At 37.9% G+C, this 14,608-nt stretch overlaps 1 protein-coding gene across 1 annotated transcript; it reads right to left on the reverse strand.

Annotated features, from left to right (window-relative positions):
- Positions 1 to 2,656: 2,656 nt before the first annotated feature.
- Positions 2,657 to 14,491, reverse strand: htr2ab (5-hydroxytryptamine (serotonin) receptor 2A, genome duplicate b). The gene is made up of 4 exons (XM_046853609.1): positions 14,336 to 14,491; positions 11,908 to 12,457; positions 4,865 to 5,065; positions 2,657 to 4,043 (listed from the first exon to the last, which is right to left on the reverse strand). The coding sequence occupies exons 2-4, from the start codon at positions 12,263 to 12,265 to the stop codon at positions 3,238 to 3,240; spliced, it is 1,365 nt and encodes a 454-aa protein (XP_046709565.1). The 5' UTR covers positions 12,266 to 12,457; positions 14,336 to 14,491; the 3' UTR covers positions 2,657 to 3,237.
- Between the last annotated feature and the right edge of the window lie 117 nt (positions 14,492 to 14,608).

Consider the following 14,608-nt stretch of genomic DNA (forward strand, 5'->3'; position numbering starts at 1 on the left):
CACAGCTTTAGGGCCGCAATCACGTCACCTCAGTCACACTGTGAATATTACAGGCTGCTTGTGTTTAGTTACTTTATGCCCCTGACAGCCCATGGAGAAAATTAAACCACACAGATTATAGCCCATTTCTTTGTTTCTATTCCCAGAACAAGAAATCTAGTGAAATATTGCTTTTGAACCCTTACAGTGCTTCAATAACTCTCAACATGCTTATTTGCCTCCTGCTGGTCTCCGGATTGATTGCACTTTCCTCCAAACCTCTTGTGTACAGACCTAACTCTCTGATTATAGGAGCAGAGGGGAAAAGAAAACAATTTGCAAGAGAAGTAAATATGTTTAATGCATTACTTAAGACTTAAATAAGTTGACCATTTGCCTGTAAAATAACTGAATAACTCTAAAGTTTCGCTTTTCTTTCTGTTAGTCCCAATATAGGGAGTGTGACTGCTATAATGTCAATCCCAATTGACGGATGTCACCTCTCTGCCAATTAGTCCTAATATAGGGGGTGTTACCTCTATAGTGTCAATCTCATCTGAAGGGTGTCGCATCTCTGCCAGTTAGTCCATGGACAGGGGGCATGACCTCTATAGTGTCAATCCCAGTTACGGAGTGTGGCCTTTCTTCCTGTTAGCCTCTATAGGCCCCATGTCCACACTGACACGTTTTCGTTTAAAAACGCATATTTTTGTTTCCTTTTTGGGCCTTCAGTCCACACTGAGACCACATTTTTATTCAACGAAAATGTAGCTTTTTCAAAACACCCTCCACGTCGAAGTGTGGACGTGATGGAAAGTAAATAAATGCCAGCTGGAAATGATGCAGGTCGAAGCATCTTATGTTTTGCTCATGCATGAACAGGGTACTTCTGTTTTCGGACATTTCAGTGTGGATGAGGAACTTTTGAGAAAAGAAAAGTGTGGTCGTGGAACATTTTTAGATGAAAACGCCGGTTTATATGTCTCCGGATTAGTGTAGTCTCTGCCTCTCAGGTCGGTAGAGGACACATGGCATTAGTATCTGCCATAGTAAAGAGGGCATGACCTTCTTCTTTGTTTTTTTGTTTTGTTTTTTTACTGTATTCGATGTGTGTCGGACAAAAAAAAGGTCAAAGCACCAAAATACAGTCAATAAGTATTATAACCTGTCACCAGGGGGCGCACCAACAAACTCGCAGCTCACGTCTATAAACTGTTCTAGCCAATGAAAATATAACCAACAATCCAGCCTTTATAATCTCTCTATTTTGTAGTTTTTTAAATTTTGGCTCTTGCAGTCTACAGCAGCAATGTGCATGGACTCTGTCAGCCTAATGGACTGCATTAGCATGTTTTAATAGGGGAGGGGGTGGGGGGTGTCCCTGAATTGGCTGTTTGCATCAGCAATACAATTTGGAAAGTGTAACCATTGACAACAGAGATTCAAAGCCTGGATTAAATGGAATGACTAAACCCTGTTATTTATGTTGTACATTACATTTTATTATACTACTCGCTCCTGTTGCGACGAGCAAAGCAGTGATGAATTAACTCTGAATAGGTCTATCAGTTATCTGTGCACTGAGTTTTACTTTGCTAAACAAATATTTATTTCTACATTATATAATGTTTTGAATTTTACAATGTACTATATCAAAAATCGATGTTATAAATAATACTAATCCATTTAGTACAAACATCTTTAATGACAATTTAGAAGTAGTTCAAAACTCAAAGTATATGGATTAAAAAAATGGAGTGAAATATAAATATAAAGCTGCAATGATAAATCTTAGATATGGAATCTGATGTATTTTACTGCTGTTGTAGCCTGCATGTGTTTTCCACTCACCATGGAGATAAAGAGTGGTTATTTGTGTTGCCATAGCACTTTCTGTCAGCTCAAACCAGTCATTTTGTCTATAAAACTGCTCCTTACCAGACGTTTTTTGTATGTTTGTTTGTTTGTTCACACCATCATCTCTACAGACTCCTGGTTGCAAAAAAAAAAAAAAAAGCAAGTGAGTGAGCAAAGACAACTTACCCAGTGTGTGAACCATGTAGAGATGTACACACACCAGAATGACCAATGTACTGGGACTTTGACTTTTCCAGCCATATGTGGTTCTTCCACATGAAGATCTGCTGTACCAAGGAAGGTCTCCTGCTTTCTCCTGCATCTCAGGCCTTCTCACCTCATCCACATCTGGCTTTACTAATGTTCTTGTGGATGTGGAATGGGATATTCAGAAAGTACATATGAATCCTACAGTCAGGTGTCCACAAACTTTTATCCATATAGTATGGCATAGTTACCACCACATCCACTTTTGATATATACACTAAACTGTCAGTTTATTTGGGGGGCCCAGTGTATATTTTCTCAACCAAAGCAAAGTTGTCTATTTAATTCATAGTAACTAATAAACAGTCACCCAGGTCATTTACAATGCGACTCTTGCATTTGGATTCATGTTGGGAACGTCCACGATTAGCTAGTGTCACTGTGATTGACAGGGCAAAGAATATTTCACCCAGAGAGCATTGTCATTTCTGTACTATTAACTCATAAACAAAACAGTAAGAGTAACTCTGCTTCTCCATGCCTTCCTGTCTCTGATTATTTCATATAATAAAGTGCTCACGTTTAGTTTATTCTATTTATTTACCCACATACATTTCAATTTATACACAGGTATTTATTATGTCACACAGTTCATAATCCATTAAGTCTTGTTTCCCAGGGTAACGAAAATACAATCTGCAAAACCCTTTAAATCCTTCAATGTTATATTTCCCTTGTGATTGTGGGGCCCATGATTGTAAAAGCACATTTAACACAAATACTATTCTAATCAGCTTCCCGTTCATCCTGAACAACAACAAAAAAATTCAATATGAACCCATGAGAAATCAGATTATGCAAAAGAGAGGCAGTTAAATGGATACTCAGAAAGCCAGACAATTGCAGTGCACAGGTATTAACAAATCATAAGTCTCATATTTTCTGAATGTGTTTTCCAGCCAGACACTTTTTCATTAAAAGGCAAATCCCAAAGAATCCATGCAGCGAGCAGGCCACCTCTGGGAATGTCTTTAAACAACAACAACACAACTGTAAAATTGCATTTACTGAAAGTGTGAGATATATATGTATATATACCGATGGTATATGCTCTTTGTTAGTCTTGAGAATCTGTGGCACTATTTCCTGAAGCCCGGAGCCTGAGCAATCCTTATGTCCATAAAATAAATGCTTTCAGACATGACTCACCATCTCATCTCGTCCATGCTTATTTAGAGATTCTACCTGGTTCGTGTAGGAGGATGTCCCAAATCTGCTGTCCTCTTTCGAAAGTCTTAAAGAATCGTCTCCCTGAAGTGGAAGTTTGGAAGAGTGGAAAGCCAAAGGAGGGATTGTGTTGACCAGGATGACCTGAAGCGACCTGCTCGGTTCACGGTATTGGCAGCGCATGTAGCGGGCGAATGCTGCGCGGTACGTCTTGTTGAAGAGCGTGTAGACGAGTGGGTTGACAGCTGAAGACAAGTATCCCACCCAAACGAATACGTTAAGCAGGCCGGTCATGAGGGCCGGGTCGCACGCTGAAGAGGCGCATGCCACCGCCATGACGTTTGTAATAAAGAACGGACACCACATGACCACAAATAGGAAGAAGACCACACCAAGGACTTTGGAGGCCTTCTGCTCATTGCTGATGGACTGTGCCGTGCGGCGGATGAACGGCCTGGCAGAAGGGATGATAGTGTCAGAGCAGAGCGAAGTCTGAGAGAATAAGCGTTCAGAGGAAAGCGAGCCTCGAGGGAGAAGATCCAGCATGGACAGCCACTTGGGACGTGCGATGAGCTGGTCCAGACACAGAGTGGCCTGGCTCTGCAGGGCGCTGATCGTCAGGAAGTACGTCACCACCATGATGACGAGGGGGATGAAGAACGCCACAAAGGAGCCGATCAGGACAAAACTGTCGTCTGTCAGCTGACAGCTGCCGTCTTTGAAGACTTTGGAGCGGTCATGGAGTCCAAGAACTGGGACAGGCATGGAGATTCCTAAGAAACACAAAGATTGAATATGGTTTTACAAACTTTAAGTACAAAATATCAGATAACACACAATTTAAAAAAGAGGATTCGTTCAGGGTTCTTTGCATAACTCAATTCCTAGATTTCTAAAAGTGTTCCACTTTGAACTTTTCTAATAACGCTGAAAATACCAACATTGAAAATATCCACTCAAATATGCAGATCATCCATATGAGAGCATTACTATTACATACGCAAAACGATCATCGACCTGAAAACAAAATTGTCCAAAACCACACACCTGGCAACCCTGCTAACTCACTACAGTCCATTAAATAAAGATTTGGAGTCTGATTTGACGTTCATGCAAATGAGAACGCAAACTGTTGAAATTCAGTTTCACTATTCTTCAGGAAAATCAGATTTCCACCAATTTGCTGGAAATGACTCAAACATGCCAGAAAGCATCACAGTAAATTTGAATTTATTTGGCTGATGCTTTTATGCAGAGCAACTCAGGTCAGCTATGAGAGGCAGCATCCCCATAGACATCGTCATAACGTTGGCCTCGGAGGCCTGGAAGTTTTTGGACACAGGGCCTAAAGGTTAGTTTTGGTTATTCAAAGCAAATGTATTTTTTTAAGAATCTGATTGAGATATGTGATATAGTTTGTTAACTTTACCCTAGTAGTATCGGGTCATTAGATCACCAACAGTCTTGTGAATTAAACATAGAATGATGTAAAGATCAATATGGCAGGCAATAATCATGGAATTTGCCCATACTGAATGTAAGAATGTTTGCCATCCTGCAGACCAGTAAAAAAGTGTATGATATAGACTCTTACCTACAGAGATGGTCCATGCAGCTGTGATCTTGACCCGGGCTCGGGCTCTGGAGTTGGTGCGGCTGTGCTGGATGGGATTACGGATGGCAATGTAGCGGTCCAGAGAGATGGCACACAGGTGCATGATGGAGGCTGTGGAGAAAAGTACGTCCAGGTAGATCCAGATAGGACAAAGAGCAGACGGGAAGGGCCAGGTGTAATCTGCATATGGGAAACAATGCAAGACAACTGGTCTGGAGAGGAAAGGAAGAGGTGAAGAACAGATTTGCTTGTAGTTTTTGCATTGTAAAGCGTTCTTCTCGGGACATTTTGGCCAGCAGATGGTGGTGTAATTCTGAAGCATTTATGTACAGATGAAGCAAGAGGTGCTTTCCATCACATTATTCCTGGGAAATTGCTATTAATCCCAAAGCTCACCCTCAAACCAGCTGGTGAAAGATGTTCAAATTGGTTAATTTCGAGTCGATCTGGGTGTGAGGTGTGAATAGATGGGATGTCAGTCTGATAGAAGGACACCACGTACCTACATTCACACACTCACACACTTATTCACACCTAGAATAACCAATCCACCTGCCAGCAGGCGTTTTGGGATGTGAGAGGAATCCAACTTGGTGGACACAGGGAGGGCATCATTCTAATTTCTACAGACAACTGTCCAAGCTTGGGATGGAACCTGAAGCTGTGAAGTGTCAAAACTCTACTTCAAATATTTTAATTAAACAGAAAATCATTAGAGGACAGAACAAGTTTTTGTTAAATGGAAAATTTTTCCGATGTGAATTTTGTTACATTTCATTTAATCAGATTTTTTTTAACTTAATAATTTGCGAGTCGACTTCCAAAAAGCTCTTTGCCATATTTCTCTAAAGTGGACAAACATTGCACTGTTCTCCGAGTGTTTTCCTCTGGCTAAAATTGCTTCTTGTAATATTAATATCACTTTCATTATGTTCCAGTTGAATAAAAAAATAATAATAATAACCTGTTCAAAAATCAGCAAGGCACTAAAAATGTGTAAGCACCCTTGCATTATCCCTGCTGTGTCTGCTGTTTTTCTATTTTGATGATAACATCTTTATAAAATAGCCCTCATACACACTGCTGAGAGGCAAACAGTTAACGGTTAAGCGTTCGTTCTAACAAACAGCTCTGAAAAGAGGTTTCCATGGAAGTACATTGATTAAATTCATTTGCAAGACATCTGCATCGTCGGCATCTACATAACACGGCTAAAGTGCTAACCTACAAGAGTCAGTTCAAATTTATTTACAAATAACACATCGCCAGAAATCCAACATTCGAGATGTTTACCTGTTTTACATTTGAATAAACAAGCTTCTTATATAATAGGTTTGTATAATTTCCTTGAGGGTTCCAGAACAAAAGGCTTTCTCAAATATATGAAAATGAACTTGATAAACAGTTTCAGTGAGATGTATCAGCTTATTAGCAGATCATGTAGCATAGAGAGCAAATCACAGTCTATAAATTACCAAAGGACATTCTGGAAGCAAGAGCTAATAACACAAAATGATCATGATGCTTGCTTTTCATTTCCTGACAGCACATCATATCAAGCAGATTTACGCTCTTTGGAGATAATCCTCGGAGCTAACTCTAGAATCGTGCACCCTTTCCAAATCCTTCTGAGACGAGGTTCATTCTGCTAGCAATCGCAAAGCTTAATGATTCTTCATTCACAATTGTGCTGAACAAAAAGAAAATGGGGGAATATCTGGGAAGGATGGAGGAACTCTGGAGATTGTGTGGCAAGGGATTTTTGGTGTGAATGTGCTGGAGCGAGAAGCAAATTTAGAGCGTAGCCATGGAGCTCATTACAGCTCTTCGGTCACACTCTGCAGAGAAATTACATCAAGTAAGGATTCCCGTAACGCATCCAGCTTTTATCTAGGGCATGGAATTAGTTGAAGAAACATCTCTTCTAATGAACTATCATCTTAATGTTGTTCTTGTAACAGTTCTTATTCCTCTTTAGTGGAATCTTTGACTCCATTTTAAGAGCTGTAGGATGACTTTTTTGTAGAATCAAGGGGTCAAGTGAGCATTAAATGCAAACTTCAGGAGCACAACAGGGCAAGCTGACTACTTAAGAGTATCTAACAAGAGATTTTTATTTTTAGTCTTGCAGATCATATATAATATTCATTTTTTTTTTAAATTCACATTTCACATAAATGTGTGAAACTTGTACCTCCGTAGCAGGTCTTTTATTTTTATTTTTTTACCTCAGGAAAATATGTAACAGGTACTTGAAAAACATGTAATGTTTCAATTAGGAAAATATATAACTTGTACCTAAAAAACATGTAATGCTCACCTCAGGAAAATATATCAGTTTTCCACAGGAATATGTCATTTCCTGAGGTTTAAATGACATATTCCTGGGGTAAAACTGATATATTTTCCTGAACTACAAATGAAATGTTCCTGAGGTAAAAATTACCTGTTCCTGAGATAAATGTTATATATTTTCCTGAGGTAAGCATTTCATGTTTTTCAGGTAACTGTTACATATTTTCCTGAGGTAAAAAAAAAAAAAAAAAGGAGGTACAAGTTACACACATAAAGGGAGGTGGTAACACAGTAGTTAAGGTGTTGGGCTCCTGATTGGATGGTCTCAAATCTCAGTGCCACCAAGCCGACATTACTGGGGCACATGAGCATGAGAAAATGAGACTTGCTTTTAAGTTGCTCTGGATAAGAGTGAGTGCTAAATGCTGTAAATTATTATTATTATTATTATTATTATTATTATTATTATTATTATTAAAGCAGCAAGCACCATCCAATGGTAAGAGTCGGGTATTTAGGTATTAGTTGTGCGCTTTAAATGAGGAAAATTTTACATTTATTTCTGAGGTTAAAACCCCACAGAAATAATTTATAAGCTTAATCCGTTTCTTTCTCCATGGGATGGATCTTATGGTTCGTCCAGAGCCATTTTAATTAGTTTTTTTTTTTTTTTTGGGTAGGATGACCAACAACTTTTCACCCACAGGCAATTTAAAATGGGTTGTTTTTTTGTTGTTTTTTCAACCGTATTTAAAACTAATTAGTTTTATCCTCTAGGCAATGTAAATGTAGATATGCTCTCAAATAGTTCCAGCATTTTCTATTCCCTTTGATTTTTAATTCACATATTCCATTGATTTTTTAATACAAAAAACCCACAATACATTAATTCCTAATCAAAGGTCTTTGTTAATAGCGCCGCACCACTGCCATTCACCTAGTAAGACTTCTAAGATCACTCCCTAAGCTGTCAAACAGTTATTATTTATTGCCTTCCATATAAAAACTTAACAGCATCTTTTCATTTCACCAAAAATGTCAAATAGACACAGAATCCAATTTACAAACGTGTCAGCAGTGTTTGATGCTTTATTTACAACAGGATTTTCCCCCCATCTGCCTTCTTCTCTAATCTGATTCACAGCCCAGATTTGTGCCACTGGAGCTGCCGGTGTGAATGGCATCCATGTCAGATCAGTGCTTTCCTCCGTTATTTGACGGACACTTGGATTTTTGACTTGCTAACCTTTTCCTCAGTGCTATTTTGGCAGCCACTATTTAAAGAAGAATGACATGACCTTCGACACCGTGTGTAAATTAGAGCTCAGGACAGGCATGAAATTGAAGCCCGAGCCAGGAAGTGTGATAATAAATTTTTCTCTCAGCGACTTGCAGCTGCTGCTGGATAGAATGGTGGCTGGAGAGAAGAAAAGCCAAAGCTATCAATGCTCAAAATAACATTACTGGCACTGATACTGTACACCTGAGCTGTTCGAATTCTCTAACAAGTGAGCAATGTGGACAAATCATGTGGGAAATATAGGCTGAGCCATAATCAGTGTAGTGCAGATAAGGGCTCTGTCCGAAAAATCTGAAATGTACAGACATATTCTTGCTAGGAAAAGGTTTTACAAGTAATCATATTGGGAAACTTTTTTTGGTTACAGTGGATCTTCCAAAGTTAAACTTTCAACACTTTTTTGTTCCTCCCAGCAAATCATTTGGAAACGTAATAAATAACAACTTAATAAATAACAATGTAAAAATAACAACTTGTACTGTCCCTTACATTATAGAAGCTATAACAGCTGTTCTTTAAAAAGCCTCTCTTTTTATTCTCTTGGTGTTAATAAATAAATAAAAAGTGGCAGAAAACATCCTGTTACTGTTACAAGCAAAACTGTTACAAGCAGCTGACACTGGAGACTCCTTCCATAAATGTTAAGAAAATTATTTTTGTATTTTTGTAATAAATAGACCACATTAAAAAAAGATTTCCCATTATATTGTTTTTTTTTTCTTTTTTTTTTTAGATATAACGAATTTTTTTTGTTAGAACATGAGGTTTTTCTAAATGATATTTCTCATTACATCATTGTTCTTTATCTTTTTATAACGTGATCATTTTTTATATAAAGTGGTTTTTTTTTCAATTTTTTATGATTTTTTTCTTTCTCATTTAAATGTTTGTTTTGTTTTTGTTAAAAATTTCTGATTATAACATGATGTTTTTCTCATTATATATATAATTTGTTTTTCATACTGGAATGTTTTCTCAATTTTAATAACAATACATTTTTTTAATTTATCTTCTGTAGTACAGAACAATATTTTGAATGACTTCCAATTGCTTGGATGTTGCTTCCAACTTCAAATATGAACACAATTCCTCAGACTAATGCTGTCTACTAAGCTGTCTGCTTAATTTTTACTATGATAACTCACTTTTGGTTTACGTGCACATCATATGTACAATGTTCTGGAGGAGATAAGAGCGCACAGAACAGAAAGGATAACAATCATTTTGGCCTATACAATTCTATCACAAGCTTTCCGCATGTTACTGCGTGTGTAAATTGTGATCCAGATGTTCGTGTTTAACTTATCTTTCTAATCTACAATGGCAGGTAAATTTCTACTAGCATAAAATGCATCATTTGTCACAGCGTTAAGGCAAATCTGTCAGCAAGGCTTGCAACACCGGGAACATCATTCTAAGAAAAAAAATGTTCTTTGCATAAAGGAGACAAATGATTAAGCTCATCAAATCAGGAGGGTACTTTTTTTTATCACAGCATTTCATCAGAGCAGCATCAGTGCAATTTAATTAACCAAATATCAAAGTAAAGTTCATTTCTCAAAACACGGTCATCACAACATTATGCATTTTGGTCTAAATGTTAAATGACATCTTTTCAGTATGCAGAAAAAAGAAGCTGAAATTTTTTTTTTTGCACAGCTGGATTGCGTTTTTAATGAACCAAAATGCTGCCACTTCATGCTCACACTAATACAAATACGCTCAAGTGTTCTTGGGCGGTGTGTGTTAAAGCATCTTTCATTTTGAAATTGTTGATTTAACTTTGAATAAACATGTCTCTCGCTTTCTTTTTTTCTTTCTTGCGTTCAACATATTTCTAATTTTAGTTGTGAAGAACACATCAATATTAAGTACAGAATAAAACAGTTGGGGGTGTGATAAAATCGAACAATGTGTCAATGTGTGTGGATTGTATTGTATTAGGTGGATTATTGACACATTGTGGAACATCTGCAAGACAATTTATCATTGTTGTAACCTACATATTGCAAACAGCTACTCCACTATTAATAAAAACAAGACAAGTTGTCATGTTTCCAAGCAACTGGAAACTCCTCTACACTAGCTGTTACAAAGCCCTGACACTGGAAACTCCTTCGAAGAAATCGCAGATAAACATGTCTTTACGGGGAGCAAAATTGATCAGCAATTTTACTGATGATATAATTGTATTTTTGCTGTGGTTTAATCAATTTTGATCAACCAATTCAATTAATCATTCTGACCCATCAAAATTGCAATATTGGCCATGCAGTTTATATATATTTTAAAAAATACTGCTTTTTTTCTCCATCTATTATCTTTAAATACATTTAATGTAGAGTTCATAGGGCTGCATGACATCTCCAAAAGCCTGCCTGTCATAACACATGACATAAACCCTATCTAAGCAAGTGACTGACAGTTAAACAAGATTTATATTGTTTTGGTTTGATTTTAAAGTGACACTAATGGCTTGTTGTATTATAATATTAAATACAGTATTATATTCCGGACCTCTTATTCAGAACACGATGACAGATTGTCATTATTACAGCTATAATGTGACATAAGTTGCAAGGAATTTTTATTAGGTAACAAAGTCTTATAATATCCGTGGCACTCCTGACGTGATACACGTGATACAAGTAAAACGTTTCATTTTACCTTTTATTTATGAAAATCAAGCACTGGTGTTATAGTCAGATTGGATCCAAAATAAAGGCATGAACAAAATGTATATATATATTCTGATCATGCCTTTATTTTGGATCCAATCTGACCAATAGAAGAAAGTGCATACGAAAGACAAATGAATAAAAGTGTTAATTTTTTATAAATACTAATAATAGCTTATTCCAAGCTATATCATCATTATAACCTAGTTAATAAAATGGTATTTTATTTCTCTAAGCCTGAAATCTGGAAGGAATTACTTTCACCTAGCAAGCTTCAGCACGTCTTTATTACATCTCCCTGACATAGTAGAAGTTAGTAATAACAGTCAAATGAAAGCAATAATACGCCACATCAACCAAATTCTGTCACATGAGTCAGGCATTATATCAGCTTGCTATCAGAATTGGGAAAAGCTCTCTGTGACATCCTGGAATATGTTACAATTATTTGTTAATATGAGTGGATTTGTGTTGAAGTTGTTATAAAGGTTGCATGAAGGTGTCATAGAGCTCTATGAAAAATGTCTATAGGAAAGGTGTAACTACAGATTTAAAAATTGACAAAAATCTAATACTTAAAAATGTTAATATTTTTAAAAGGATTGATGTAATTGCCTATGAATTTCTATATTTCTGGAAAATATATTCATTTTTACGAGTGTTTATGTTCTCTCGTTCTCCCTCACACATAATATAAACATCCTTCTGGGTTAAATGTGAATGGCTTCAGCTGGATTTCCTTGACTCACTGTAAAGTATGGTCACCATGGCGACAGGCATGACCAGCAGGCCCAGCAGCATGTCCGTTATAGCCAGCGACATCAGGAAGTAGTTTGTGGCGTTCTGCAGCTTCCTTTCCAGACTCACGGCCATGATGACTAGGATGTTGCCCGTCACCGTGACGACGATGGCCAGCAGGATCAACAGCGCCAGCCAGTTCTTTTGCACGGTCCCGAGGGCACGTGGCACAGTTGACACGGTTTCGTCCTCCCCAACAGTGCTGGAGTTTGCAGAATTGTTGGGTGAGATGTTCCCCAGGAGCCAGAGTTCCGCTCCTGGTTTGAACCCATGTGTGCTCCTGTTGGCTCTTTGCTCCTCATCGGACATGGTTGTGGCGTGGCGAGAAGACACTCAGCGCAGCGGGCGGATTAAAGCCAGATATGTAGAGCGTGTCATTGGAAACGCCGTGAATGTCTTACAGCATAGTTTTCACCAGATGTTCTTCAAAGACACACGCACAATATGGAGGTAGAGTGAGGCAGGTTCTGATGGCAGCCAGCTGTGATGATGGATAAATGACTGAGAAAAAAAAAGCCCAAATGTGATTAACGTGTGCTTGATTTACCCCCTGAAGTCCTCATTTATTATGTGGTTATCCTTCTTAAAGCATATTGTACAGTAAATTGATACTAATAGGAGATGTATGAGTTATGAGGTTTAAAATACACTATATAAACAAATGCTTGTGGACACCTGACCATTCTTTCTGAACATTTTACATCTAATCCCCATTTGCTGTTAGAATGATCTCCACTCTTCTGGGTGAAAGCATTCGATTTTGGAGTGCACTTGTCTAGATCTGCTACAAGGGTGTTATTAGTGTCAGATACTGATGTTGGTGAGGTGAAGAGGCCTGAAGTGCAGTCAGTGTAAAAAATTCATCCCAAAAGGTGTTCAATAGGTTTGGGGGTCCAAGCTCTATAGTTGGAGATCTTTCACAGACCTATGTAAAGCATATCTTCAAATTGGCTTTGTGCACAGGGCCATTGTCATGCTGGAACAGGTTTGGGTCTCATAGTTCAATTAAAGGGAAAATGTACTGCTTTCACATCCAAATACCAAATACAAGTCCAATACAACTGTGTGCCTCCAACACTGTGTTAACAACGTAGAGAAGAAGCACATATACTGTAGCTGGAAAAGTCAGGTGTCTCAATATGTTTGTCCATATAGTATATGCTGAATTGTTAAGAGTTTATAGGGTTTTACTGGCCTTTTAGCACACACACAAACACACAACCCAACCACACACACCAATATACAGTATAAACACACAGCAGTGGTTGATAATTATGTGTTAGCCCATTTAATCTCTCATATCTTTCAAACATTAGAAGACATTAATATTTGGTTTCATTTTGGCAGCAAATTGTTGAAAAAAATGAGTGAAGAAACAGAGATCTCTGGTATGAGTCCTGACATTTCTGCAGCCATCCATGGCTGAGAGCCAAGGGAGCAAAATTGGCCGTGTTCTCAGGGTGGGTGGGTGTTACAGCATAATCTCTTTTCCCTGTCAAGGAAAGGGGGCAGATATCGCTTTCTTCTTCCAAGTGTGTTACGCAACAGCTCGAAAAAATGGGGTTGGCTGACTTTTCAATAGAAAAAAAAAAACAGAATGTGATAACTTTCACCCTCCCTGGTTGATAGATGTCTTATGATAGGGCTTATGGGTAGGAAGTGGAACAAATTAGTAAAAGAAACTGGAGAAAAGTGGATTATCTTGACTTGAAGCGAACAAATGCTAATAAAATATCATAAACGAGTAAATAATTTGTGAATAAACGAGGCGTGAGAAGCGAGGCTGATTTTTTTTCCAGCCCAAAAAAACAAAAAAAAAAATTGGTGACACAGGTGATAAGTGATTACAAAGACTGACACTGCTCCTACATATTACTTTATATTACTATATCGGTGTATATTTTCTTAAAAATGTGGATTTTTCATTAGCATCCTCCGTCATCCATGTGTTTGGAGGAGAAGGAACAATATGTACAATCCAAATACAAATTATACAGAAAGACAAAAATGAACATTTCAGACATTCCAAAAAAGTATCAATCAAAAAATATACAGCTATGTATCTGACTATTAGAGGGTGTGTGTGTGTAGGTGTGTGTGTGTGTGTGTGTGTGTGTGTGTGTGTGTGTGTGTGTGTGTGTGTGTGCGTTTGGGTGTGTGTGTATGTAACATAATTCCATAATTCCATAATTCCAACAATCTTTAAGACTTCAAACTTAAACCCAATAAATTTTCATCCCAAAGCTCTTCATAGATATTTTAATCGTCCATCCAATATTACCGTATGCATACATTTAATTAAGTAGCACATTTTTAAGACTTCCATGAAAGTTTAAAACCTCATACATCTTATAATCATCAAACAAACATTCACATTACCTTCTATTGACCTCCGGAGCATTTCCCGAGCAACACAGTCCTTTCTGCTCTTTTTTCAACCAGAAATACCCTCAGTGGTCCAGAGCGGTCAGCATCCAAGTGAGACAAACTCATCGCAGAATCCATTCCCCGTCTCTCAGACGCTCCACACCTCATTCTCACTGCCTCTATTCCATCTCTCTGTCCTTTTTCACCCTCCCTCTCTCGCACTCGCTCACCCACTACCCCTTCTCTCTCTCTCTCTTATTCTCCTCAATCCTCTCAGGCTCTACA

Source organism: Silurus meridionalis, chromosome 1 (assembly GCF_014805685.1).
Source record: "Silurus meridionalis isolate SWU-2019-XX chromosome 1, ASM1480568v1, whole genome shotgun sequence".
Lineage (NCBI taxonomy): Eukaryota > Metazoa > Chordata > Actinopteri > Siluriformes > Siluridae > Silurus > Silurus meridionalis.

What these genes read in the sequence shown, in the direction of transcription:
- htr2ab (XM_046853609.1), bottom strand. Translation starts at nt 12,265, where the DNA reads ATGTCCGATGAGGAGCAAAGAGCCAACAGGAGCACACATGGGTTCAAA. An exon ending in CATGGTGACCATACTTTACA is followed by an intron (nt 5,066 to 11,907) that starts GTGAGTCAAGGA and finishes TCCCATATGCAG; the next exon opens with ATTACACCTGGCCCTTCCCG. An exon ending in TGCATGGACCATCTCTGTAG is followed by an intron (nt 4,044 to 4,864) that starts GTAAGAGTCTAT and finishes TGTGTTTCTTAG; the next exon opens with GAATCTCCATGCCTGTCCCA.